Here is a 25119-nt window from a genome sequence, read left to right on the forward strand (position 1 = left end):
ATCAGTTCTTTCAGTAGTGAATGCAAGAAAACGTTTATCCTGATATATCAAATACTCTAGCACGCAAAGACAATTGATTTATTTATCTGAACCCTTGCTTGATATGTATATGGGGATCAAGATGAAGTGTAGTCTTAACAACACCATGTAAGTTCAGACCAAGGAAAGATTTACCAGCTCCTATAGTTAAAAAGGCAGTGGCAGAAAACATTTTTAACAAGAGACTAGCATAGGGTTAAAGCCAAATTTTTCTTGAACAGATGATATTTCAGATGGCCACACTATTCCAGATGCATCAATTTCCTTGAAAATCCAATCCATATATGTGCATATGCTGTGCTGGCAGGAGGACTGACTGAAATGGCCAAAACCCAAGAGCTAATATTCTTTTGGCCAGAATAATGCAATTATTATTTTCCTAGCTATCAGTCTAAGCATACAGAGCCATCTGTTATGCAAAGCAAACATACACATCTCAATTACAGAAAATGCAGTTGCCTTGACAGAATTTGGATTACACCACTAACCAGGGCTGTAAAATTTGTTTTAAGCTAGTGTATAATGGATGCCTTTCAGGAGTTTTCTAATTAGCATTTACCTGCTTAAACTAATTATCCATCCTTCTTCTTTACTGGCTTATTAAACTTCGTTGGATACTATGCATAAAACAGATTAATATGAGCATAAGACAATAATAAACATTAAAGTTCCAATTCTTTACTGTATTAGCAACATGGTGGCGCACCAGTTTCAAAATTTGAGATTCTTGATACTAACTCCCAAACAGATTAAGGCAGGGATTAAAGTCTATTACAAAACGAGGGACTTTAATGAGAGACAAGAATACTGATATGAATTAGAAACAGCTCTGTTTCCATTTCTATCATTTAGTTTGCTAAAGCCAGCACAAAATAACAATTACTGAACTTATTACAGCCAATTGCTTGCATGTTCTTTGAGGAGTTAATGAACGTCTATTCGGATTCTCACCAGATAATATTTAAAATTAGTCTTTTTCTGTACCACACGTTACAACTTCCCATTTCATTATTGTTGGGGTACAGCAAAACTGACAGTTGCCAGTGCTGATAGTTGCCTCCTCAGAGCAGTATGGGTCCCAATTTAAAGGAGCTGAAATAAATATTATCTCAGTTTTTCTTTTTCTCCTCACGGTGACTGCAACAGAAGTAGATTATCCTACTCTGAAAGTCATAATGCAAAATCTTTCCACTGCATGTCTAAGTACGACTAGAAAGAAGCTAACCTTCCTAAACATTTCTGAATGCTTCAGGATTAGAAATAAGTTTCAACAAGCAACTTTTCCACCACTTTTGTCCTGCCTTTTAATCTTTAAAAATAGTTCTCAACAATTAAATGGAAAAAATCTAAAATATTATATTTTATAAATTTGTCTTTTCATATTAGTGAGCATTTGTGAAAGCAGCAAAATGTGTCCTTGTTGGAACCCTCCCTGCAAGACATTTTAATGGTCTCTTTCAGCATTTCTTGACTCCAAATGACTCCCTGTCATCGTGTCAGCTCCCTGGATAATGCAGGGTACTCCATAAACATCCAGTAATAGGACACAAGGGAAGTACTATTAGTGTGTCCCTTTCCTATCAGGTATAGAGGTTTAAAGTTCAAAACAACTGAGAAAAGAAACTTCATTTGTTCTCAATAAATTAATAATGAACCTTCATGGCAAAAAGTTTTCAGGCACAAGTTTGTCTTATCTCAACATCCAATACTTATAGTTATGTTTTTCAATTACTTCTCAGGGTGAACCAGATGCAATTTTAAATAACTAATTCAATAATCCACATAAAATACAGAAACCAAATTATTATTTCTTTAAGAATGATAAACAGAAGAATGCATCATACACAATTATGTTCTAGAATTGAAAGTGTGTACTTACTTGGGACAGGCCTAAATAGATGGAGACAGTTTCTGAAATGTACAAAAATTTTCCTTCTTGATTTAGTGCAAATACAAATCCATCCAGGGACTACAGAGTAAGGGGAAAAAAAAAAAGTGAATAGATTAATAAAAAATTCTGAATTCCAGATAGAAATAGATTCAAACAAAGGCATCACAGAGCAAATTGAGCAAAATGTTCTGAATTCTGAGTGTTTTTAATTTGAATCCTTAAGACAATTCCTTTATATTCTGTCTACATATTAACAAACAGCATATGAGTGTATTCCAAAGTTCAAGGACTTATTGTCATGCTTACATCTGCCATATACTGTATAAAATTTATCTCATTTGCATGACCGAAGAAATATAGAAAAATAAAATGTTGTTCATTTTTTTATGGGAAGAAATAGTTACGGAAAACAAATACCCTTCCAATCAAATGGTACGTAAGAAGATCCCCCCACATCACCCAGAATCAAAGTAAAGAATTTCCACTTCCAAAAACTGTAAAAGAGAAAATAAAATCCTACCATCAGTCAAACCACTGTGGACCTCAATAATTTGTTAATTAATTGAGGATTACACACACGCGCGCGCGCACACCCCTTCACAGCCCCCCCCTTTTCCTTTTGTGAGACAACAAACAAAGCCAATCAGCAGATTACTGTCAAATATGTTTACAGCTTAGGTCTATAGAAATGTTATGAATTTCATCCCTTTAGTGTAAAACTCTAGATCAGATTTTACTTTGACAGGTTCAAGTCTTTGGATGTGGTTTCCATTGCAACTGCAAAAATCAAAATAGGACTACACAGATTAATGCATACCTTTTGAAACATGAGTGCAGTTAATAAACAAAGGACTATATTCTAAACTGACACACAGAGTAAATCACTGCACATCAAGACAGAAATATACCTCTAGGAATAAGAGCAAATCTTCACTAGGAAGAAACTCTCTTTCATACACTATAGGTGCCTTTACTTTTATGCTTTTTATGGAGCTGATTATTGACAAACAAGCATTCACTACTGCAAAAGTAAAATCATAAAATTCCAGAAGTTAGAAATGCTAAAACAACTCAGAAAATAAGAAAAAAAAAAACCAAACAAATGTGGGTATGAAGAAGAAACAAGCTCAAAAAATCCCATGCAAAATATCCCCTTGAGATAAAGGTATGTGTAAAGTAAAAATATAACTATAGTATGTGAGAGATTAACCTAGTTTTGGAAGAAAAAATAAGAGGTGCACACAAATTTCATGGAGATATATGATGACAGTGTCATGTAATCATTTCACTCCTTTTCATATACAGAACAGCGATTTCTGAGGGTTTTCAATTTTTTTATTATTATTCTTGATTAATTTCTAACACACTGCTGGTCAGAAGCTTTCTTTGGCAAGTGTTCACCTCTCTCTGATGTACTAGGTGGTGGAATTAGTTCAAAAACCTGTGTTTTCTAAAAAGAATAAACCACATATTGGAAAACAAACCCTCACTAAAGACACTGCATTAAAGGAAGACTCTAATTTATATTTATGAATTAATAAAAATGTAAATCTGCATAGATTTCCTTCATGTAAAAACATTTATATTATGCAAGCCATTTATGGCCTCTTATAAATCATCATCATTTCTTTTCAAATGATTAACATCAGTTTCTTGAATTTTAACATCAATAACAGGTGGAAAATTTGGAACAGTGAAGTTCAAACTTAGATCTATACAAGGACAATCAAAACCTTTAAACATTTGATCTCCCTCACTATGTATAATTTCTTCTGCTACTATCCACTTTCCCCATCACAGAAAGATCAGAAGAGTAAATCTTTAAAGGTCTTGGTTTAAGTTTTCCTGATGCTCTGTCCCATGTTCCTTTGAGGAAATTGGTTTAATCCTCTGTTAGAAATAAACCTGAGAACTGTCACCCTGATCCCCTGGCCACCTATATATGTTCTTGCTAGAACGCCATTCCCCACAAGCAACAATAAATTGCCATATTGAATCAGACTAATGGCCTGTTCACAGTGGTTGGTTTTCCTGGCTCTGACACTGTGTACCTCTATGCTTCAGAAGAGCATTTGAAACATCCATAATGTTTATGTAGGTAATGACAAGCCTACTGAAAGTTTCTTTCTAACCACAGGTTGTTACTAGTTGGCATGACCATGTTATCTGATATTCCTTATAATTATTTTTTAAAAACTAGTGTGCACAAAAAAAATATATATTTTTTTTTAAAATTCTATTATGTTCTTGGCTCAATGATATCTTCAGGAAAGAAGTTTCACAGGTTTTTTGTGTATCATATAAAACCAACTTTCCTCTTCTCAGTTTTTCACATGTGCAGGCTTTTAGGGTGGTCCCCTTGGTCTTTTACTCAAGAGAGTTACATACAGTTGGAGCACATTTATGATCTGGTCTGTTTAGTACACTGCTTTAGTGTGTCATTATCCGGCATACCTGGCTAGAGTGTTGTAAGAACAGCAAAGACTAATTCTCTGAGTCACAGCTTTCCTGCCTCTCTTCTACACATTACCTTATTTAGGAATTCAGGCTTCTTAATGAAACAAAAGTTCAAAGGAAGCTTTTAGTACTGATTAGGCAGAAATGTTTTCCTCGGTATTGTTTTCAGAGTAGCTGAATCCAATTTTGGTGGGGAAAAAAAACCACCCAAAAAACTGTCTGGTTGACAAAACTGTACAAAGAAGTTTCAGCCTTCATGGCTAAAATTTGGAAAGTCATCAGCAAGTATGTTAAAGTGAGAAGTGTTGAAGTGAGAAGCGTTAGACATCTTAAGTTCGTGCTATTTTCCCATGCCATTGAGTCTGATCCTCTCCTTTCAGTTAAACAGTTTTAATTCTTTACCCTTTTCTTCTCTTTCTTTCTGGGAGACTATTCCTTACGTTTGCCTCCTTGTTTTACAAAGGAAGTACTAAGGACGCACCACCGACGGCCTGGCTGGGCCAATGCAGCGTACCCACAACTCCTTTGGCTTCTTGCATGATTAGTCACTTCCTGTGCCATAAAATTAGTTAATTATGCCAACTGAGACTACTAGCCACGGTCAGTCCTTCTTCCTCCATTTCTTTTCCCACCTCCCTGAAGTTATCCTTGGGTACGAATACTGACCGAATTCAGCATTTTGTTCAATGGTGCAAAATCAGAGAGTTTACTTAATCATATTTTGAAAAAGCCACTGATTAACAGCTTATGGAACAGCTAAATACTTCCATGCCCCAAATACAAAGACATTACAACAAAGGCCCCAGGTACTAAGCGCAAGTCCTAATACCGAAAAAAACCCCAACAATAAAAACAGGGGGAGAAATAGCCACCTTCAATGCAAGGCAGTTCCTCCCACCAGTATGAAAGGGCTGAGATGGACCACTTTTGTGACAATGTTGTTGTTCCTTATACAGGTCAAACAGTAGTTCTGAAGGACTGTCTCATTCGTTATTCATAGGTATTATTTATGAATATTTATTATTTAAGTAATGCGTGTTGAAATTTTTCAATTTTTCATAAAGCGTATGTCCTTTGTGCATGCCAAGAGAGCAGCAGACTTCAGAGAAGGTGGCAAGCAACAAAACAGAGGTTGTGCTATATACTGAAGAACAGTATCTGATACCGTTGTATCCTACCTATTTACAAACAATTTTGTTTTAATGAGAAATCTGTGGAAAATTATTCATATTACCTACGTATAACTAAGGACACAACAAATGCAAGGGTACTGGATTTAGTTAGCTTTCAAATCTCTTTTTAAAAATGAGTATCACAGTGTAATTTTCAGCCAATTTCTGAATAGTTTCACTGTAGTTCAGATGTTCCTCTGTTATCATCAACTATAATACAGAAATAGGGTCTGCAAAGGTAACTGTTTTTTCATAACATGTCCTATTTTCATTGAAACAGAGGCCATAAATATAAAGGTAGAGTTTCCTCCATTAGGAAAATATTCTTGACTTCCTTTCTTTTTTGTTTTTATAAATTGACTGTCATAAACTCAGTCCTATCCCATCTAGTGTGGCAGCTGAAAAAGGGTCAGGGTAAGCCCAAATGTCAATTTTGAGCTCAATCCAATTTCAGGAAGACTGGCAACTTCTTTAAACCTACACTTACTGGTTTTATGCAAAATGTGATTAAAGCTGAAGTTCCCTAGTACTTTTGATTTCAGAAAACCATTATGTATTATGCTGTTTCAATCACCACAGGCTACTTTTTATTTTTTTTTTTTTTTTTGTTAACTGCCCCACTGTTTTCAACAGGCGCCAATTAAGATTCTGGGGTCAAAGGGTTAATTACATCTTCTTACCCACTATGTAGAATTTTCTGATTATTAACCAAGGTTGGATTAAGATGAAAAAGAACTGACACAAATGTTAATGCTTGCCCCTCCTCGAGAAGATTTATCATAATACCATGCTGAAATCTATATGCTTTCTTCAAAGCTGTTAAAGAATGAAATCTTAGAGGAAACACTAAAATAAATGCTTTAAAGACATGCAAGTATCTGATTTATTGAGACAGTTTTCTTATTCCTGAAAACTGTTCTAAACTAGCCAGACAGGACTGATACAAGATTTCTTTTGTCATATACCAGCAAGTCAATGTGGTAGACACGAAGGAAGTGAGACTCATATGCAAAAGTCACTAGCTACAGCACCTCTGAATAATAATGCCAATAATTATAATTTATATCCTCTGACATCAGAATAATATGAAAATGTAAAGCACAGGTTTTTAACCCAAAATACTAAGTGCCGTTTACAGTATTTGTAGAGTAGTGAGGTTATTTCCTCTCAGGATATGAAACCCACTCTACCACTTTGACCGAATATGCACTAATGTATAATGCATCGTACTAAATGGATTTATATTTGTCAGAGGAATTTTGTCCCAGCCATTTTTGCATATTCCCACTACAGGCAAATTTAATTCACTGGAGTCTTACTACTGTGTCCTTCTGGAGAATATCCTCATATTTCACACTATCCATGAAGTCCCTAATTCTTTCCAGTGTATTCCAATGCTGCAAAAAACCCTGTTACCCTGACCTAAATTCCAGTTAGAGTGAAGAATTACCAGTAGGCTAGGTTATTTTAATGACAGATTATTTTAAACTAAGCCTTCACCATCTGTTCCACCCCCTAATTATGAATGCAAAAAGAACATATTTCACAATTACATCAGTAAAAAGTAAGATATACATGATTTAAATGCGTGCATGTGTTCTTTGTCCAATGCAGCATGCATCTGTGATGTTTTACTCATCATTCAAGCTCTGATCAGGAGATAGGGGCTGTGGAAGGGAACACTCCCTCAATAAAAGAGATTAAATGATATACCAAACTTTTTCTGGCAAGCAGATCATCTTAATTAGAATTTTTCACTGTTATGACATAATGATATGATAACTGGAGTTAAGCCTTAATTTGAGGACAAAGCTCGTCACCAATTAGACATACAACATTCAATAATAGCAAAAATATTTTACTCTTTTTTAAAAAAAGAGAGGCAGTATTGGATGCAATTGACATTTACTAAAGCAAATAATCCCTCTCTTATAATAAACATATTGTTGCAAAATTTACTTATTGTGTTACAGCATGGCTTAAAAATGATTAACTAAAGACAGCAACAAAAAATAACTTTGATTGCAACATAGCAACCATTCTTGGATGGGGGGTTAAAATGAAATAGAAGGCATAAATGATGGCTACCAAAAATCTGATTCAAAGCCTCAGTGCCCATCTACTGTGCTCTCACTATTAAGATATCAGAGTAATATCCTCTAGCAACATCAACAAACATACAAAAGGATAACTACTTAGGTAGAAATTCTGGCCTTGGGCTTTCACAATTAAGTACTATGAGACAAACGGAGTATTATTCCTGGAAATAGGATTTTATGTGGGATGTGTTTGATACACATGAATAAAAATGAGCAACTAAAGTTTGATCATCTACTGACTTACAAAAATCTCTAAGAGCTTTATTCCTCCTCTTCAGTCTTTTTAATCTCTTGCAGAAAAAACAAAACAAAACAAAAAAAAAAAAAACCCAATAAAACAAAAAGGCATATTGCAGCATTCCTTTTTACCTTTGAGTAAAAATCCCAACACCAAACACATAGAAAACCCTGTTTTAAAGTCTCATACCACTGCCACTTTTTCAATCACAATCCACCTTAACGGCTATACAGCTACATGACCATAGACTCCTTGTGAATTAATGACATATATTTGGCAAAAAACCAACATGCACTTGGCACCAAAACAACTACAGTAAAAAAGATGAGGTAAAAGGACAAGCTCAAAGGATGTGGTTAAAATGGACTTTGAGGCCAGCTTCCCAATTTGTCATCTTTGTGCTCTTTGCTTGTGTGGTCAGGATACAATTCATTACAACAAGAAAGTGTCAAAAAAAAAAAAAATTGTCAATAATAAAGGGGTTTGCTTCATAGTGCGAAGGCAAGAAATGAAGGAGGAAGAGTAAACTTTACTGATTCCTTTGATGCATCTTTCACCAGATTTACAGAATGTTTATGTAACCAAAGCAGCAAAAACTTGCAGGAGCAGATTTACTACTTGATTAGAAAAAACATATTTTGCTCCAGATCAGAACCATTGCAAAAGTGAAGAATGTAAACAAGAAAAGTTTAGTGGCAAGAACAATGTTTAAAGGTGGCATTCGGGTTCTTAAGGTCTACTCCCAGGTTTATTCAGTGATAATAGGTTGGCAAGTATCAGAGATGAACCTGAGAATCGCAGAAAGATTAAGACTTTCTAAACGATGGGAGTTGAAGAAAACAATCAGAGATTAAGATTAAGAGTTTGATGATTTTTTTGTCTACAAAAGCAATAAATTACTTTTAGGGATCTCTGCCTTGTAGATAGATTTTTTTTTTTTTTTAATCCTAGAAGGCAATTCTATATTGCAGCAAAATCCCAAGTCATCCTGTGGGAGTTGTGTATTAAAGCACTGACCTTTCATCTTTATGATGCCAATTCCTGATGAGCTCCTACCCTTCAATTATATAGGATTCCTAGTGTTGGTTCCAGACTGTTTGGACAGCATATTGTAACGCCAATAACTGCATGTCATCTAATACAATCAACTGTGTTTAGGATAAGACTTATCATACAGAGGTTACATTATATCTCTTTTACCCTAAGAATGTGATCGCATCAGGTCACAAGTAAGTTTGTACCTGGCTGTGGACTGGCATTGCTTGGAATACGTAGGGTTTGAATATCAAGTGGTTTCTGCCCTTCAGTGGTACAAATATTCTAATCACATATGCATTTGTGCACCGAGAGGCACTGCCCTGAGTAAAGGACTTGACACTGTATGCACATGCATAACGTTTACTACCCTAAGCGCCAAAACTGAGAGAGTAAGGTGACCCAGTAGCAGGAGCTATGTTTAGTAGTGAGAGTTGGCAGAATGAGGGCTGAGGCCCCAGACCTGCACCTCAGACCACACAGCAAGAGATCGGGGAAACCTGACCTGACTGGAATGCTGTGCAGGTAGAAGCACCTATACAAGCACAACTGATTGTGGGACCGGTAAGTATTGTTGTGAATGTTATTGTTTCCAAAGATGCAAGTTTAAAGCCCTTTTGTGGGAATATTTCAATTTATGTAAGCTCCGTTCAAACTGATCTTACACTTGTTGTATATCTACATGTTTGGTTAGCTTTTCTTTCCATCTACACAATCTGATACTATGCGAAAGTAAACAGGTAAAAGCGTCTAAAAGTCTGTTGTCCAAAAAAACACTAGGTGAAAAAATTATAGCTAAGAATTTGTGATACAGAGTTAATGGCACTCTTAAAACAACACCTGCACTCAGCAGGTACTCAAATGCTCTGGCGATGGATCCTGACAATTGGCTTGCTAGAATTAGACCTCTAGCCCAGAACTGAGTATCTGTATTCTCACTTGCATCACACAATTTCATACATATGAAGCAGAGAGGCTCAGGGAAGAACAGGTTGAGGCGCTTATGTTTGGTGCATTTAATCTATTAGATGGCAATAGAGACAACCAAAACAGATTTGAATGAGAAATTGAGTTCAGTTCTTTGCCTAGCATATCATTCTGATTTGCACTCTTCTTGAAAGGAGAACATACTCAGAATACTTTATAGACAATGGAATACAGAGATAATAAGGACACAGAACATCAAGAACAAATCCAATGTCCATTCAATCCAGTGCTGTCTCTAACTGTAACCCTTAGCAGATACACAGAAAAAACCAAACACCTATGTTGCTTTCAGCCTCTTATCTCATGTCACAATACAAAGACAGAACCTGGTCCTGATCATTTGAGAGTTCCTCCAGCTACCATTAATCCTTGTACTAACGCAGGAGAAGCCTTTGCTATACCAATTCTTTCTCCACCTATGGGAGTGTGGAGCAGTTCCACAGACACCCACTCTGAAGTCTTCTAGGATCCATATACAGCTGGACTAAATTAAAACAGCTGTTCACTTTTCCAGTAAAGACCAGTACACAAAAGCCTCCAGAACTGTTTCTGTCACTTGAGTCCTTAGTTATGTCACCCTTGAAACCAGAAGAATCTGGACTGGCATGCTTCAGAACCTGCAAGTTACTACAAGTTAGGTTTACAGAGCATGAAAGAGAAAAAAAAAAAAAAAAAAAAGGCCCATAAAACTATAACCCTTTGAGGTCTGGATTGTGAAGTGGTTCTTCCAGCTTTGAAATTAGTTTCCTCTACTCTGTATGTCTTTGTCCTAGTAACAGCATTCCAATTCATAGCTAGTTTTTGCTAGATTCGACAGCAGGCAGAGGTCTCGGAGAAATTCCTGCAGGTTTGGTGAAAACAGACTGATAATGGAGATGAAACCCTCTGAAAGCCTTTGCAGCAGTAAAAGTTGGACTATGAGTTCCTATGGTATTACAAAGCAGAGACCTTTCAAATGCCATGAGCACTGAAAAAGCCTCAGCCGGATTACACTCTTTTAGACACAAAAGTCATTAGTAGACAAGACAGAAATCTACAGAAAACTACACTGTGCTATTCTGGTACCCATAGAAAATTTAGTTTCCATTCACTCATCTGTGCAGTTAGAGTAGCTAACACAGGAGTACTGCAAATATGTGGGACTAACAGAAAAACAATTAACTTCCTGAAACAAGCTAGAGACTTCATTAATAATAGAAACATTTCAAAATCTTCCCCTGAAGTAATTATCCACTACATCTGCATTCTACACAGTAAAGTTGGTATCTCTAAGCTGGGTTGCAGTACTTCCTTCAAGGGTTTTGAGGTTACAGTGTTTCACTCCACAAGTACATTTCACACAAAAGTGAGGAATGTACATTTACGTGAAAATCAATTATCCTGAAGGAATCAGAGGTCTGGTCCTGAGTGATTTCAGGAAATCAACTCAGTTTGCCACTATAAAACACCATTTCTATGTTGACCTTCCACTTCTGTTTCACAGCTGGAATTTGAGACCAGGTGAGAAGACAACATGTAGCTCTGCCATCAACAGAACTTTAATCTCACCCTAAGCTGTGAGGAAATACTCCACTCCCTCCCTCCCTTCCTTTTTTTTTTTTTTCTTTTCTTTTCTTTTTTTTCCCCCTTTCTTCTGGGCTCACCTCTAATGCCTGTGTAGGTAAAGATAAGTATGGATTTTGCTGTTTACCACCTCATTGCATAAATTCAAGCATATCAACAGCACAGAGAAGCTCTTTCAATGAGAAAGGTTTACATTCTTTTTAAAATACAAGCTAATATATTATAGTGACACCTCTGACTGCTTGTGATAATTAAAGGTCTGTTTGAATTTCCATAATAAAATCCTCTTTTCTAGGGGTGGGAGGGGTGAGTCGGTCATGACTTGTCCATATAGCACCCGCAGAAGCCAGAAACACAAGGTTTCAACGATGAATATTTCTTTTTTACCTTTTAAAGACAGTTTCACAGTAACCAGGTGAAAATGTTGCTCTGCATTTTTACTACAGGGCTTTAGTATGCAGCCACACTATCGTGATATGCCCTCAAGGGGTTCCCTGGAGCAGGTGCAGCATCAAGTATCAATAACCTGCTTACCTAAGGGTGCTCAAGATTTCCTTGACACTGCAGAGTACTGGAGCTGTCGGTTGTGCCAATAATCCACATGCCACATTATCTAAAGAGCCCCAAATAAATCTTGACACCACCACCTCTAATGCTATTTATTGCACGTCAACAATCTATATGTTGCATCCTGTGTCCCAAGTAGGAACCGACATGATTGCTCTGCACTGTTACTATCCGTTTCAGTCCAATTTGTAACAGAACCAAAGCTTAAAGTCTCTCCCTAAGATGACTGTGGTAAAACTGCCTTCATCAATGGAACTGAAGAAAGAAATTCCTCCTCTTGTCAAACACAAGCACCATTTTCCTGTTTTTCAGAACCAGCCAGAGAAAACCAAGGAAACACTTCTAATTTCTTCTTGCTATGATGCCTTAAACACACAGTGGGGGTGCAGCATCCTAGCTTTTCCTGCTTCCATTGTGATATTTTTCTCCTTTATGCTCCATTTAAAAGTCACATGTATCTGCAGTTGTCTTCTGCCTTAAGCAATATCTTCTTCTAGACCCTAAGCAATACCTTGCATATTTGCTTGGTTGTCTAAATTCCAGGCAGCTGTCATCAGTTACCTGGGCATCTTTACCATGCAGTTCTGAATGCCTGCTCCTGCTACCTGGAGGTCCTGTAATGTTGCATTCTGACAATGTAAAACCTTCTCCCTGATGGAGTGTACTTTCAAGTCTTACTTGTGGTGCATCAATGAGAGAACTTCTAGTGCAACTTTAACTTCAAGGTTTTTGTAAAAAATAAAATACAAACCAGAATTTCCTCAAACATCCTTCTATCTGTCCCAGTAGCTTCTTTTTTTTCTCCACCTTTCCCCGCTTCCTTAGATCACTGGAAAACTACCTTAAGCCAGAATCAAATAGAATCATAGAATGGTTTGGGTCGGAAGGGGCCTTTAAAGGTCGTCTAGTCCAACCTCCCTGCAATGAGGGACTAGATCAGGTAGCTCAGAGCCCCGTCCAACCTGAAACTGAATGTTTCCAGGGATGGGGCATCTACCATCTTTCTGGGCAACCTGTTCCAGAGTTTCACCACCCTCACCATAAAAAATTTCTTCCTTATATCTAGCCTGAATCTATCCTCTTTTGGTTTAAAACCTTTACCCCTTGTCCTATCAAACAGGCAACTAGATGCTGTCAGTGCTTTATATGCTGCTGCTGTGTGAATGCTTTTCCAGTTTAGTTTCTGTTCCATTACCATACCCAAATGAACATACTGCCTGACACACAACACAGAAAGCAGTATAGATAGACTTCTGCATGTAAATTTGCCATTTTAATTGGCAGCAACCCTTCCAACTTAAAATAAATAAATTTAAGTGGTCATGCTTTAACGAGTTCTGACATTTATCTGAATTTCTTCAATCTGTTTTCAGTCACTATAGTGAAAAAGAAATGGTATTTTATCAATCCTTTCCTGATTCTGGTTTGAAACCAGATGGGAAAGAGCAGAAGCACACACACACAAGATAACTGCAACAGAAATATAACCAAATGTTTTCTACATCTGAGAAGACTGTTTGAGTTCTGACTAGGGTTTAAAATCTAAACAGTATTTTCAGCCTGGTACTATACTTAGCGGGATTACAATTCAGCTTGCTAGAAGTGATTTCCTATGGTACTTAAGGCAAATTGTGTTTATTTCTAAATCACATTTTTAACAGAAAATAAAATAAACACACCAGAGTCCTTAGAAATACAGAATACTTATTAACCCTGAAAGACAGAAATTCACTGTGTATGAAACTTTAAATCATCTTTGTTTGAAACTGCGATACACCTTGCCATACATTTCTAGCTAAACATCGTTGGAATAAAATTCTCCCTCACAAGCTTCCTCTGCCATTTCCCAATCCTGCAACAAAGTCATTATAACACACACTGATATCACAAACTAGTATTAATAGTATTTATGAAAAAATGTATAATACAAGTAATGTAGAACTAGAATTTCCAATTAGGAATGCACAGGAAAAGGCAAAAAATCTGACCAAACCAGATTTGAAAAGTAAACAGAAAGTATGGACATGCTATAGTTATTTGAAATGTGTCCCAAATATCAAATTCTATCTATAGCTGACTCTGAAAGCTCTTACTGATGCCAAAACTATCTTTCTGAGGAATCTCACATTTTTGACACTATATCTTAATTCAGTGCAGAATTAGAGTTTCCTAAACTCGTCTCTAATAGTAATCTGAAACCAAACCAAACCTAAAATCTTGATAACTGATAAATCTGTTATTGTCTTTATTCCAAATAAAAGAGGCTTCAGATACCTTCATGATATGTTCATTAAGATGTGCAGTTAGAACTATAGATAGTATACAGGCCTCAAAATAGATCAGGTAAAAACACAGAGTATAGTTTAAAATCACTGTGGATGGTGGATCCACTGCACAGATTGGAAAGCTTTCCTAGAATCCGTGAAGATTTTTGTTATTGCTAGGAAAGAGAGAAGTTTAAGCTGTGTAATCATAGTAAAATTAATTATTTGATCCAGAATGCTACAGACAAGAATGTATATGCACAGAACTAAAAGAAATCCCAGAATTTAGGCTGAAACTTTATCATAAACAGGGAATTTCCACAGACTGACTACTGATACATACTACAGACATGCTGGATTTGGAGCAAATCTGTACAAATCTATCAATATTTTGCAGTTCACATACAAACTTATACTACTGCTTCTGACATACTATAATTATAGTCTACACATTACAAGTAGTAATATTTCAAAAACCAGAATTATCCAACTACTTAAAAGCCCTTTCCTATTACACACCAAAATGTTATGCTTCTCATACAAACGATACCACAGCATAAACTGCTCTTGCAAACATTACAGTTTTAAATAGCATTTACTATTTGTAAATGCTTGTTGAACACAGCAGGTGGCAAAATGATTTAGCATCATGAACAAATACATATGGTTGCTTGAGCCCAAATTTTAGAGTAGATAAACCTATTTTCTGGTCCTACGTTTAATGGACTAGAAAGAAGCAAAAAGGCAGCTAAACCATTGTACATATTTTGGCAACTTATTGCTTCTAGTGAACTTTCTCATATGAAGTACTGTGCTTAAAACAACATAAAAGCAAATCACAGGTCTCACACATTCAATGAATGGCTCATCTGCAATATTTCCTCTTACAGTTTTCAAGGAAGATTGTGCACTATGGAAAAAAAATGCAAAGGTAAAAGCAAGAGCACAGTGTTATGTAGTCTAAAATCAATAGACAGAGAGAGGACATTAACCAAGAGGCTAATAAAAAGATGCTGCCCTAGACAGTTACATAAAGAGCCCTGATATATTTTTCTCTTCAAGAATGCTGTTCCTTATGCCAGTTTTCCCTTAGCGCTGCAGTAGTTTCTCTGTGTATATACACGTCATCTTATTTTTTTGTCTTGTTCCAATTTTATGTTTGCATTTTATTTTCTCATTTCCTTCCTGCTACTCCCCTGTTTCTCTTTACTAGCTTGATGTTTACACAGACCTTTACTAGAATTGCAGGGTTTGGAGAGATCCCATTTTTTTTCTTTGTTGTAATGCCCACATTTTTTTCCCAGAGAAAAGATAAGTTTACCCAGAAAATAAAAAGCTAATACAACCTTTTGCTCATCAACAAAGTATGTCTTGTTGTAGCCAGGAATAAGTTAATAAAACAGGGAAAAAGCTTAGTGGCTTAAAGAAAAAAAAAACCTCCTTGGGGTTATGAACGAACAATGTTGTTTTTTCTTCCCAGCGTGCAAGGATTTAATTAAGTGATAACAGTCACCTTGGGGTGGCTGCACAAGGCAATAATATCTAGGTGAAGAAAAATGCTGAAGAGAGTTGAGTACAGTCAATTTATCTTCAGAGAAGGCAATAAATGAACAAAGCATAGGTATTTGGCTGATTGTTTTGGAATGTTTCCATTACTGATAAACATCAAAATAAAAGGACAAAGATTTGGTATTTTCAGTATCTGAAATGTATTAAATACAGAAAGAAATGAAGGAATAAATCAGTGTGAGGTCATATCCTAGAGTTCTAATTGCAAATGGTTTGGTAATTATTCAAGCTAAACATAGAACAAGGGAATTTTAATGTTGACACAAAGGATAGAAATACAGCTGAGATGTGTATTTATAGCAAACACAAAACACTGGATGAATTTCACTCTGGAGAAAAAAAAAAAAGGTAAGTGTAGATGGAAAGAAGTGATATATATATTAGACAAATATATGCAACTTTGTGGCCAGAGACCCAAATTCAAGGATTTAAAAACATGTTTGTGAGAGCTCTTTAGGAAATAAGCAGCAAGCTGAATTATCTGTAAGCCTATATTCTGCCAGCCTCATATGCAGAGAAAGAGACTAGTGAGATAAAGCAGCATGAAGCAGAGAGGAAAAACTACCAGGAACAAACACTCTCCTTTACCACAAAGCTGCTAACAGTTTGCTTTACATTATTGGCATTATATCTTAAATTATTTGCACCATGGGATTTGAAAGGAATACATGGGCTGTCCTTAGGGAGTCTGGTGGGTGCAAAGGGGTCTGAAAGCCATGTACCCATTTCCAGTAACAGTACTTAGTCTTCCAAAACTTAGTGCAACTCAGAGTCCAGCTACAATAGTTTTTAGCAAGCAGTATGGCCGGCTGAAGTCTGCCAAATGGACACAAATCATGATTAATAAGGAAGAGGGGAGAAACAGCACAAACACACCAATAATGCTGGGAATTCACCACATTCCTTTGTCCTTCTCACCCACACACTTCTGCATGAAGAGGGTGAAGCCTACGGATAATTGTTTTTTAACTGTGTGGGCAGATATTCTTTCAAAGAGAAGGAACAAGTCAATAACGAATGGTTCACACAGCATTCTGAGAAAAAATATGAAGTTTGTGTGTGTGAGTGTGAGAGCAAGCAAGTGTATCTGAGTTTAAAGAGAAATACTGATTTCTGAAAAACATACAACATTTTGAATTTGAACGAAAATTTTAAATGCCACTAAGTTGCCTCATTATGACTTCTAGCTATGTCCAGCTCCAGCATTTAAATAAACACTGCTTTTCAGGGCCTGTCTTTTTAAGGCCCTGTAAGTAAGATCTACATTAACGACTGGTCCCACTGCAGTTACTTTCCTCCTGAAAGCAATAGGCCCTTAAAAAATACGGTATGAACTACATACAGGCATTCATTTCTCACCTCTAGGAAGCTGATGGTTTGTCACCTGCCTGTAGCTGCTCTTTGGCCTTGGTAATGTCATTCCAGCACTTATCCCAAATACAACTGCAACCTTACTGGTTATCTCCATCAAAACACTAGGGCAGAACTTATATGAAACTTATCCTTTTCTTCAGGTCAAGACTGGGACACTGGACACTAAGACCTCTCTCATATGGTTCAGTAGCAGACCAGCTTTTTCAGGCTTCCAGTCCAGCACTAATTCTGAGCTCCACAGGGAATAAAAAGAGAATGAGCTTGGTTTGCCATAGAATTTGGACAAGTGACTACTCAATACATCTTAAAAAATTTCAGTGCAAAATAATTCTTTTTAAAACTATTTAAATCTGATCAGTAAGACTGGTATTTAAACTTTCATTATGTCTGAGCTGCAGGGCTGGTGAAAATAAAGATGACTAATTGGAAATACTACTGTGAACTGCTTATGTTCTTCTAAGTCCTTTTATTTTGCACAAATTACATCTCAGAAGTTCTAAAAATTCTACCTGATAACCCAGTGTTAGGAGGCATTGGTCACTGTAGCCTGCAGATTAAGGAAAGGCACATTACCTCAGTTCACATTCAACAGATTTTATTCACAAACAACAAGAAATGTATATTAAAAAAGAGGGAAGAGTCTTGCATAACACAGTGGCCAAGGTTCCCCTTTCCAGTTACAGTGGAAGTTCTGCACAGTCATAGAGATGAGACAAACAGGTTTTCAAACTCCAGCACACTGAAATGAGATACCTTGTTATTTTTCCAGGTATGATCTAGAGGCTTTTTAAATTCTGGTCCTAAAATCAACGCTGTATTGCAGTGGCCAGAAAATAATAAGAAAATGTGATTACTTGGGTAGTACTTTTACTTTTTAAAGTTCCTTTATGAGAGGTTATTTTTATTCCTCAAAGAAGAGAAACTGTACTTAAACATGTACCAGAAACATGTACTAAAATTTGACTTAACAGAATTAAAATCATCCCACATATCAGAGTCTTAGAATTAAAATAAAATATCCATTTCAAATGTGAGATTACACATTCACTGTTCTATATGTTTGGCCATCTTCTCTCCTTTTTTCCTTATTTCATCTTTTTAACGATTATTGGAAATCAATGAGATTTTAACATGTGAAACTCAGATTAGATTCTTTTTCCTGAACTAGCTGTTGGTTCAACATCTCCTTTGCTAAGTCAGGATATTCACTGATATTGAGGTACTGAGTGCCACATCAAGCTCACATCTCTGGGTCCTCCTTGCTACCTTCAGGACACAGAGAACTTCTCATGAATCCAAAGGAGTAAAGTATCAGAACATGTTGGAAGGAGATGAATTTGATGGATTTGAGGGATGGAAAGGAGGGAGATTTGAAGGTCTAATTAAAAAAATGAAAGAAAGAAAGAAAGAAATTAGACAGTGGAGAACATAGGAGGAGGAACAAGCTAAAGCTCTGTTGAAGATAATGAAAACATAATGGAAAATGGACAAATATAATAACTATAAAGTAGGACTGGGGAAAAATGGGGGACAGAAAGACAGACCAACAAGCACTGAAAATAGAACAGAGAGACCAAAAATGTGCAAGAGAAAATAGAATGAGTTTAGGAGGAGAAGGCTGGAGAAAAAGCAGGAGAAAAGCACTACATTGCAATTCTAGCAAATAATTTCATAGAATGAATGTCAACCTGTTGCAGACTACTGTGTGAATATACAGGCATGCCATCCATAAGTTATTTGGTGCTCCAAACAGTGCCAGAAAAATAACAAATAATAGCCTCTCCAGAGCAGCTTACATGGAAAGGCACAAGTAAGGAAAAATACCAGTTCATCAATGTCTGAACTGAAGGAGAGATGAATAAGGATGATTTCTTTTCCTCTGAAGGAACTTTTCCCCAACTTTCTATGTTACTAACCCATTCCTGCAAGGGATAACTTTTATCCTTTGCTTACAAAGACTGATATTGCCTCTGGAAAATGCTAGACTCCACAAGATGATAAATTTTCCCAAATTATCTTCGTGTAAGAGAATACCACTGAACATACCTGCAGAACGTTTTGTTCTTCCTCTTAGAAATTGTCTCAGACTTTCTGCACTATTTAAAAATATATTGCCCAAACTTTTTACCCATGTGAATCTGTCCAGAGTTGTCAGTCCAAGGCACAGCCTCAAGAAAGACTTGTATACAAGTCAAGAGAAAAAATTCTTAAAGTACTCTGCTCTTACAGTGGTCAACACTGGACAGCTGTCAGCAGAAAATTCAAAGTCATTCACTATGACAATCTACTGTCACAGAACAAACCTCTTTCCCTTACCGAGATCTCAAGGAATATTTCTTAAGGAGCACTTAGCAGTAATAAAGAAGAGAGGAGAAATATTGTCTTAGGTAAGATGAGTGCTTTCCCATTGATGTTAGTATCAGTCAAAGACATTTGGCACATGAAGCATACATGTCATCAATGTGGAAATTTATTGATGAGTGTCAATGTTAGCTGAAGACATTCAGTTACCACACTAGCTCTCTACGTGATCCTTGCTCATTCTTTAGGATGCAATATCTGAAAAGCCATACAGTGTAAAAATGTCAGTGAACCCTGAGTGTACACTGTTAATCAATTCTATACTTGTCCCATCAGCCAAACACCTCAGGTCTATTTTTGAGCTTTCAAAATTTATACCAGAATACCTTTTTTTCTTTTCTTCTTCTAGAAATCTATTTGCAGTTAAGAGTTAAAAAAACATATCTAAATTTGCCTATACCTATATCTGCCTCTGTCTGGGATCAAGATCTCTATAGATCCACAGACCTGTCCAGCAGTACAAAACAAACATCTCAGGGACTGCATTTATGTACTTCCTTTTTTTCTACCACTTATCCAGTATATAATATTTATTATTTGTTATTAAAGTAAGCTTTATACTCCACCTTGACCAGAAACTCAGTGCATGCTATCTGTGGAAATTTACCACTACTAAAATCTGGTTAGCAATAAACATTTCAGACTGTTAGGTAGGTATATAAACATTCTATATAGATAAATAGATGCAGGACTCCTGGTTTCACTCAGTTACTCCAGTGGATGTCAGGAGTGACAACAATATAACAAAATTAGTTAATCAGGGCAAAACTGGTGCAATTTGAAAAGGAATTAGTATTGAGGAGTTCCATCCCTTTCTGACATTGCTGTACAATTTGTTAGCCAACACTTCCCTAGGTAACATATATGAGGAGGGCTAATGTTTCCCTAAAATGGATTCAACCTGCTCACCTGGTTTATAATAAGAATGGAACAGGAACAGGAGACATCAATCTGTTAATATAATGAAATAAATTTAATGTGATTTTGGAAGGACAGCTGGTCATTGTACACAAGCTGTATACACTATTGAGTCTCTGATAACACTAGTGGGAAACTTATGGGGCTGATTTTTTCCAGCAATTGGGTTGCATCAATCGCCAGGAAATAAACCTCACCTAACGTCCAGAACATGAGCTGCAGGGAACATTTTCCCTTTCCTCATATTGCTCTGTTGGTGTTGCTAATTGCTAACTGACATGATATTATCTTTGTAAGTACGAAGATTAACTAGAAAAATATTGACCAGCATAGAAGAAATTAATTTTCAAACAGATTACTGCAAAGTATAACATAGACTAAAAGTATATATTTTTAGTAAATTATTTCTTTAAAAAAAAAATTAAAAGTCTTACAAATTTTACATTCTTTTCATGTACAATCAAACATGATAATAAATGACATGATTTAACATGCATCCCATTCTGCAAACAAGATTTTAGACTTGTTACTTCTGTGGTGTCAGTTGCAGGCCGAATTTCTGGATCAATTCAGTCATATCGGTTTATCTGTTCTAAAAGTGTGGTAGGGACACTTTTACATTGCCTATGTGAAAAAACTCCTATGACCTTTTATTTAGACTGCTCTGTTCAAACTTGATCTCATTTAACCAAGTTATGAATCTTTGAATAAAACCCCAATTTACACATGCCTTGTAGAAATTCACTAGAGGACAGCTACCAAAAAAAAATAATATCTTAATGATTCCATTTAAACAACGCAGAAGTACTGCTAGAGATTGCTGGCACCTGACCAGAACTTACATTTGCACCTCTAATTTGCATTAGGTCAGTGGTGTGTCACAACCAGAACTAACAACTGGCACTGGCTTGATCACATGCCTTCCTGTGATCTGTCTGGTAGCCTGGAGGAGGAAGCTGCCTCATCTGAATACGAAGGATGCATGAAGGAGGCTTTGTATAGAGGAAACAGAAAGAGGAAAAGAACTGTACAGGACTGAGGGGGGAATGGAGTCACTTGATTGAAGGAAAGACACTGGGATTAAGCATGAGTATAGGGATGACTCTAGGATTGGTTAGTCTAGGAGCCAAGATGATTTGGGCTGCTCTCATAATCTGAGAAAATAACTTCAAATCACCTGGTCCAGATTTAGAGGGCTCAGTCTACTTTGACATGAACCAACATGGCAAGGAAGGAGTTAAGAAAATGCAGCTCAACCTGTTAAGTAGTTAGGATACAGATGTATACAGAGAATTAGGGTGGGTAAAGAGAATGGAAATGAAGCTGGGGGGAAATACTGACAGGATGAGCAAGCAAGTGGGAGGCACTGGAAAGACAAGTATTGGAAATGGAAGAAAAGACCAGAGGGGAAAGGTTAGACTATCAAGACACCATGAAATAGAACTGAGAGAGATTTCTCCACTGTAGGAAATTTCCCTCAAAAAATTAGAATGGCTCCAACATATTCTGATTCCCACAGCTCTTCTGATATCAGCAAAGCTGGGAAGGTCATTGGCAAATCGTAGGATATCCTGAGCTGGAAGGGATCCATGAAGATCATAGAGTCCAACTCCTGACTCCACACAGGACAACCTAAAATTTAAACTATATACCTAAGAGAATTGTCAAAATGCTTCTTGAACAATGACAGGCTTGGGGTCATGAGCACTTCCCTGGGGCTTGAGTGACAGGCTTGACCACCCTGTCACTGAAGAACTTTTTCTGAATATCCAATCCTCTCCTCCCCTCATGCTGGAGCACATAGAGGAAATAATAATTTCTTCGAGTTACTCTGTCAGTTCAAATGGCAAAAATGCATGTAATTAACCTAAAACTATATGTCTTTCAATGAACTCTGCTGGTTTCAGCAAGACTTTCCGACTTTTTGTTTTCAATAGTCGATCACAAGAAATTACACCCAGAACAATGCAAAAAGAAAAGCATTAAGATTGCAAAGTTGAGCAAAGGAAAGCAAAAAAAAACATTCCACTGGAATTCCTGCCTCATTTATTGCACATGATAGATAACGCTGCCTTAATGAACAGCTATTTGATATTTTGTTTTCTCCTCAGTGTTCAATGTGTGGCCCTAGGCCTTATTTACTGCATTCTATGCAAACCATGCTCTGAAGAGAGAATTATAAGCTTCCTTGTGGGTTTTTCCATGATGCTCATCACTACAGCATCTGAGTGCTTCATAAACATTAATTTATTTCCAAAATAACCTTGTGAGGTTGTAGAATAAGAGAGAAGATGTAGCCCCTAACAGTACCCACATCATTATTTGCACTGATCGATGTTGAATAAAACAATTAGCTTTACTAGATAAGGATCCTAATTTTGCAGGTATAATTGAATACTCAAAGAAAGGAAGTACAAACCAGGGTATGTAAGACTGAAGGGCAGGCTGAAGTATAATAAAACTATCAGATGCCCAGAAATCCCAAAATGACAGTAAAAGTAACTTAAAGGCCTTAAGGGTAAATATACACCCACATTTTTATTTCAGCTGCTTGATGTCAGGTAAATAATCCATTCCCATTACTTGCAGTGTGGGAAACACCAGAAAAAATGAAGTTATATGCGTTCAGTGCTGCTGTATAGTGAGATTTAAATCTATTCTCTCAAGCCACTGTGTGATGTTCTAGAGATATACATGCTTAGGACATGCGAATTTCAGACAAAAAGCAGATGTTCAACACCCATACAAATCAGGCCCATTACAGCCTGTAGGTACATAACATTTTAGGCATTTGATATCCTGATTTAATAACAAAACTTTTAGACTCTTCATTTTGCATCCTGGGGGATTCTGCTATGCATCTAATACTGAAAATAATACTGAGAGGCCTTGACATGGACCCTAATTAAAATCTGTTAGCCTTCTCCATAAAATGAGTCAGATATTCCTGACTGTAAGAGTGGAAAATGTTCCAGATAAACCAACGTAGGTTCATCTGGAAGAAGAAAGCACCTGTCTGTGTTATGATTACATACAGAGTCAAGAGGGAGCAAGTTTCTCACCTTCAGGAATAAAGAGTAAAACCACAATTCACCTGCCAAAGTAATGTGTGAGTGATGATGGATTCCCTGCAAGGCAAATGGTGTCACAGCCTGAATACCCAAAAGGATGAGGGTCGAGCAGGAGGTCTCAGATGCAGCCAGAGTCTACACTATTAAGGGATTTAAAAGCAGCAGGGCCAAGTTAAAATCAATCTTCCACTTTTAGGGATCAAATGTAGATAACGGATAGTGGGCATAACATGACCATGCCAACTTAATCCCAAGAGAAAACGTGCCGCTAAATACTATACAAACTGCTAGAAACTGAGGAGCAATGCTGGAGACAACAAAGCAAGAATTACGACATGACTGCTTGTGTTACTACCTTAAGACATAGGGCAATAAATAAGGAAACAACCTGCACTAGTTAGGGACTGACAAGAACTAGTGAATTGAAGCGTTCCGTAGTAAGGGGGTGATCAAAATCAACTTCTCATCTTGTTATCTATTTAATCTTTGGGGCTCCAGGCAGCCACCAGGAGTTTGCTAAGCTTTCAAGATCTTGCCCCCTGGTACACTCCAGCCATGTCTTTACATTTCCTGCCATAGTTACATCAAAAGACAAAATATTGGACTGTGTAAGCACTGACCACAACAAACCTGATATGATCTGAAATACAGTTTTTACAGGAGCCTAGATAACACGTTCTGCTCAGCAGACACAGGCATATTTTTTACAGGAGCTGTAAAACTGTATAGGGCAAATTTTTAAAAGTGCCTTAAATGGGCCTTTGCTATTTCCAATATTTACTTTCCTTCTGGCAAACTGTCAGAATAGGGATATTCAGAAGTGCTACCCACACAATTCAACCCTCCCACATCTTCTTCATTTGGACCTATATATTTACACGTAGTGAATATGAAGGAGTGAACGCTTTTGGGGATGAGCAGGGCAGCCAATTTTTGTAAGCAATGTTAACCTTATATTCCAGGATTTAAGATAATCTTTGGATACAAAGATTTAGGGGAAAATTTAACATGGGACAGATTAACTCAAATTACCTAATCTGAAGTTTTCTACACTTTCTGCAAAGCCCTTACTACTGAGTATTTGGTGGACAAGATACCAGACCCCCTGGATCACAGGTCTGACTCTGAACAGCAATACCTATGCTATACACAATAAAAACCCCAAGAAACAAGACTTATAGAAGCGCCAAAGCAAAAGGTCTCAAAAATCAGAATTCACTGAAAACGTGACAACAAAGAAGAACTTGCACTGTAAGAGTGTGCAGACCTTGTGTTGGCTGGCTGCAGAGAAAAGAATTTCACCCTTAGATGGGTGGCCTTTTCACTACAATAGTTTTCAATAGAAAAGACAGATGTTCAGGAGTAGATGGAAGAAAACTTACTGTGCCCTAACTCGCAACCCATTCATCTGCTCCCTCACTTTTATATATATACACATAATACAGACATAAATATGGAATAAAAAGAGAGAAATCAAAGTACACTCGCTCATAAAGACTCCCTGTCTTTGACAG

General features: G+C 36.8%; 1 protein-coding gene across 3 annotated transcripts in view; it reads right to left on the reverse strand.

Moving 5' to 3' along the window:
* The window catches only part of NPAS3 (neuronal PAS domain protein 3), a 622181-nt gene that overhangs the window by 192409 nt on the left and 404653 nt on the right, over positions 1-25119 (reverse strand). For all 3 annotated transcript variants that reach the window (XM_080397022.1, XM_080397023.1, XM_080397024.1), the window contains one exon: positions 1919-2008. In XM_080397022.1, the coding sequence (XP_080253148.1) occupies positions 1919-2008 (90 nt within the window). The remainder of the gene's footprint in view (positions 1-1918; positions 2009-25119) is intronic.

This window comes from Falco punctatus, assembly GCF_963210335.1.
Source record: "Falco punctatus genome assembly, chromosome: 7".
NCBI classification, from domain to species: domain Eukaryota; kingdom Metazoa; phylum Chordata; class Aves; order Falconiformes; family Falconidae; genus Falco; species Falco punctatus.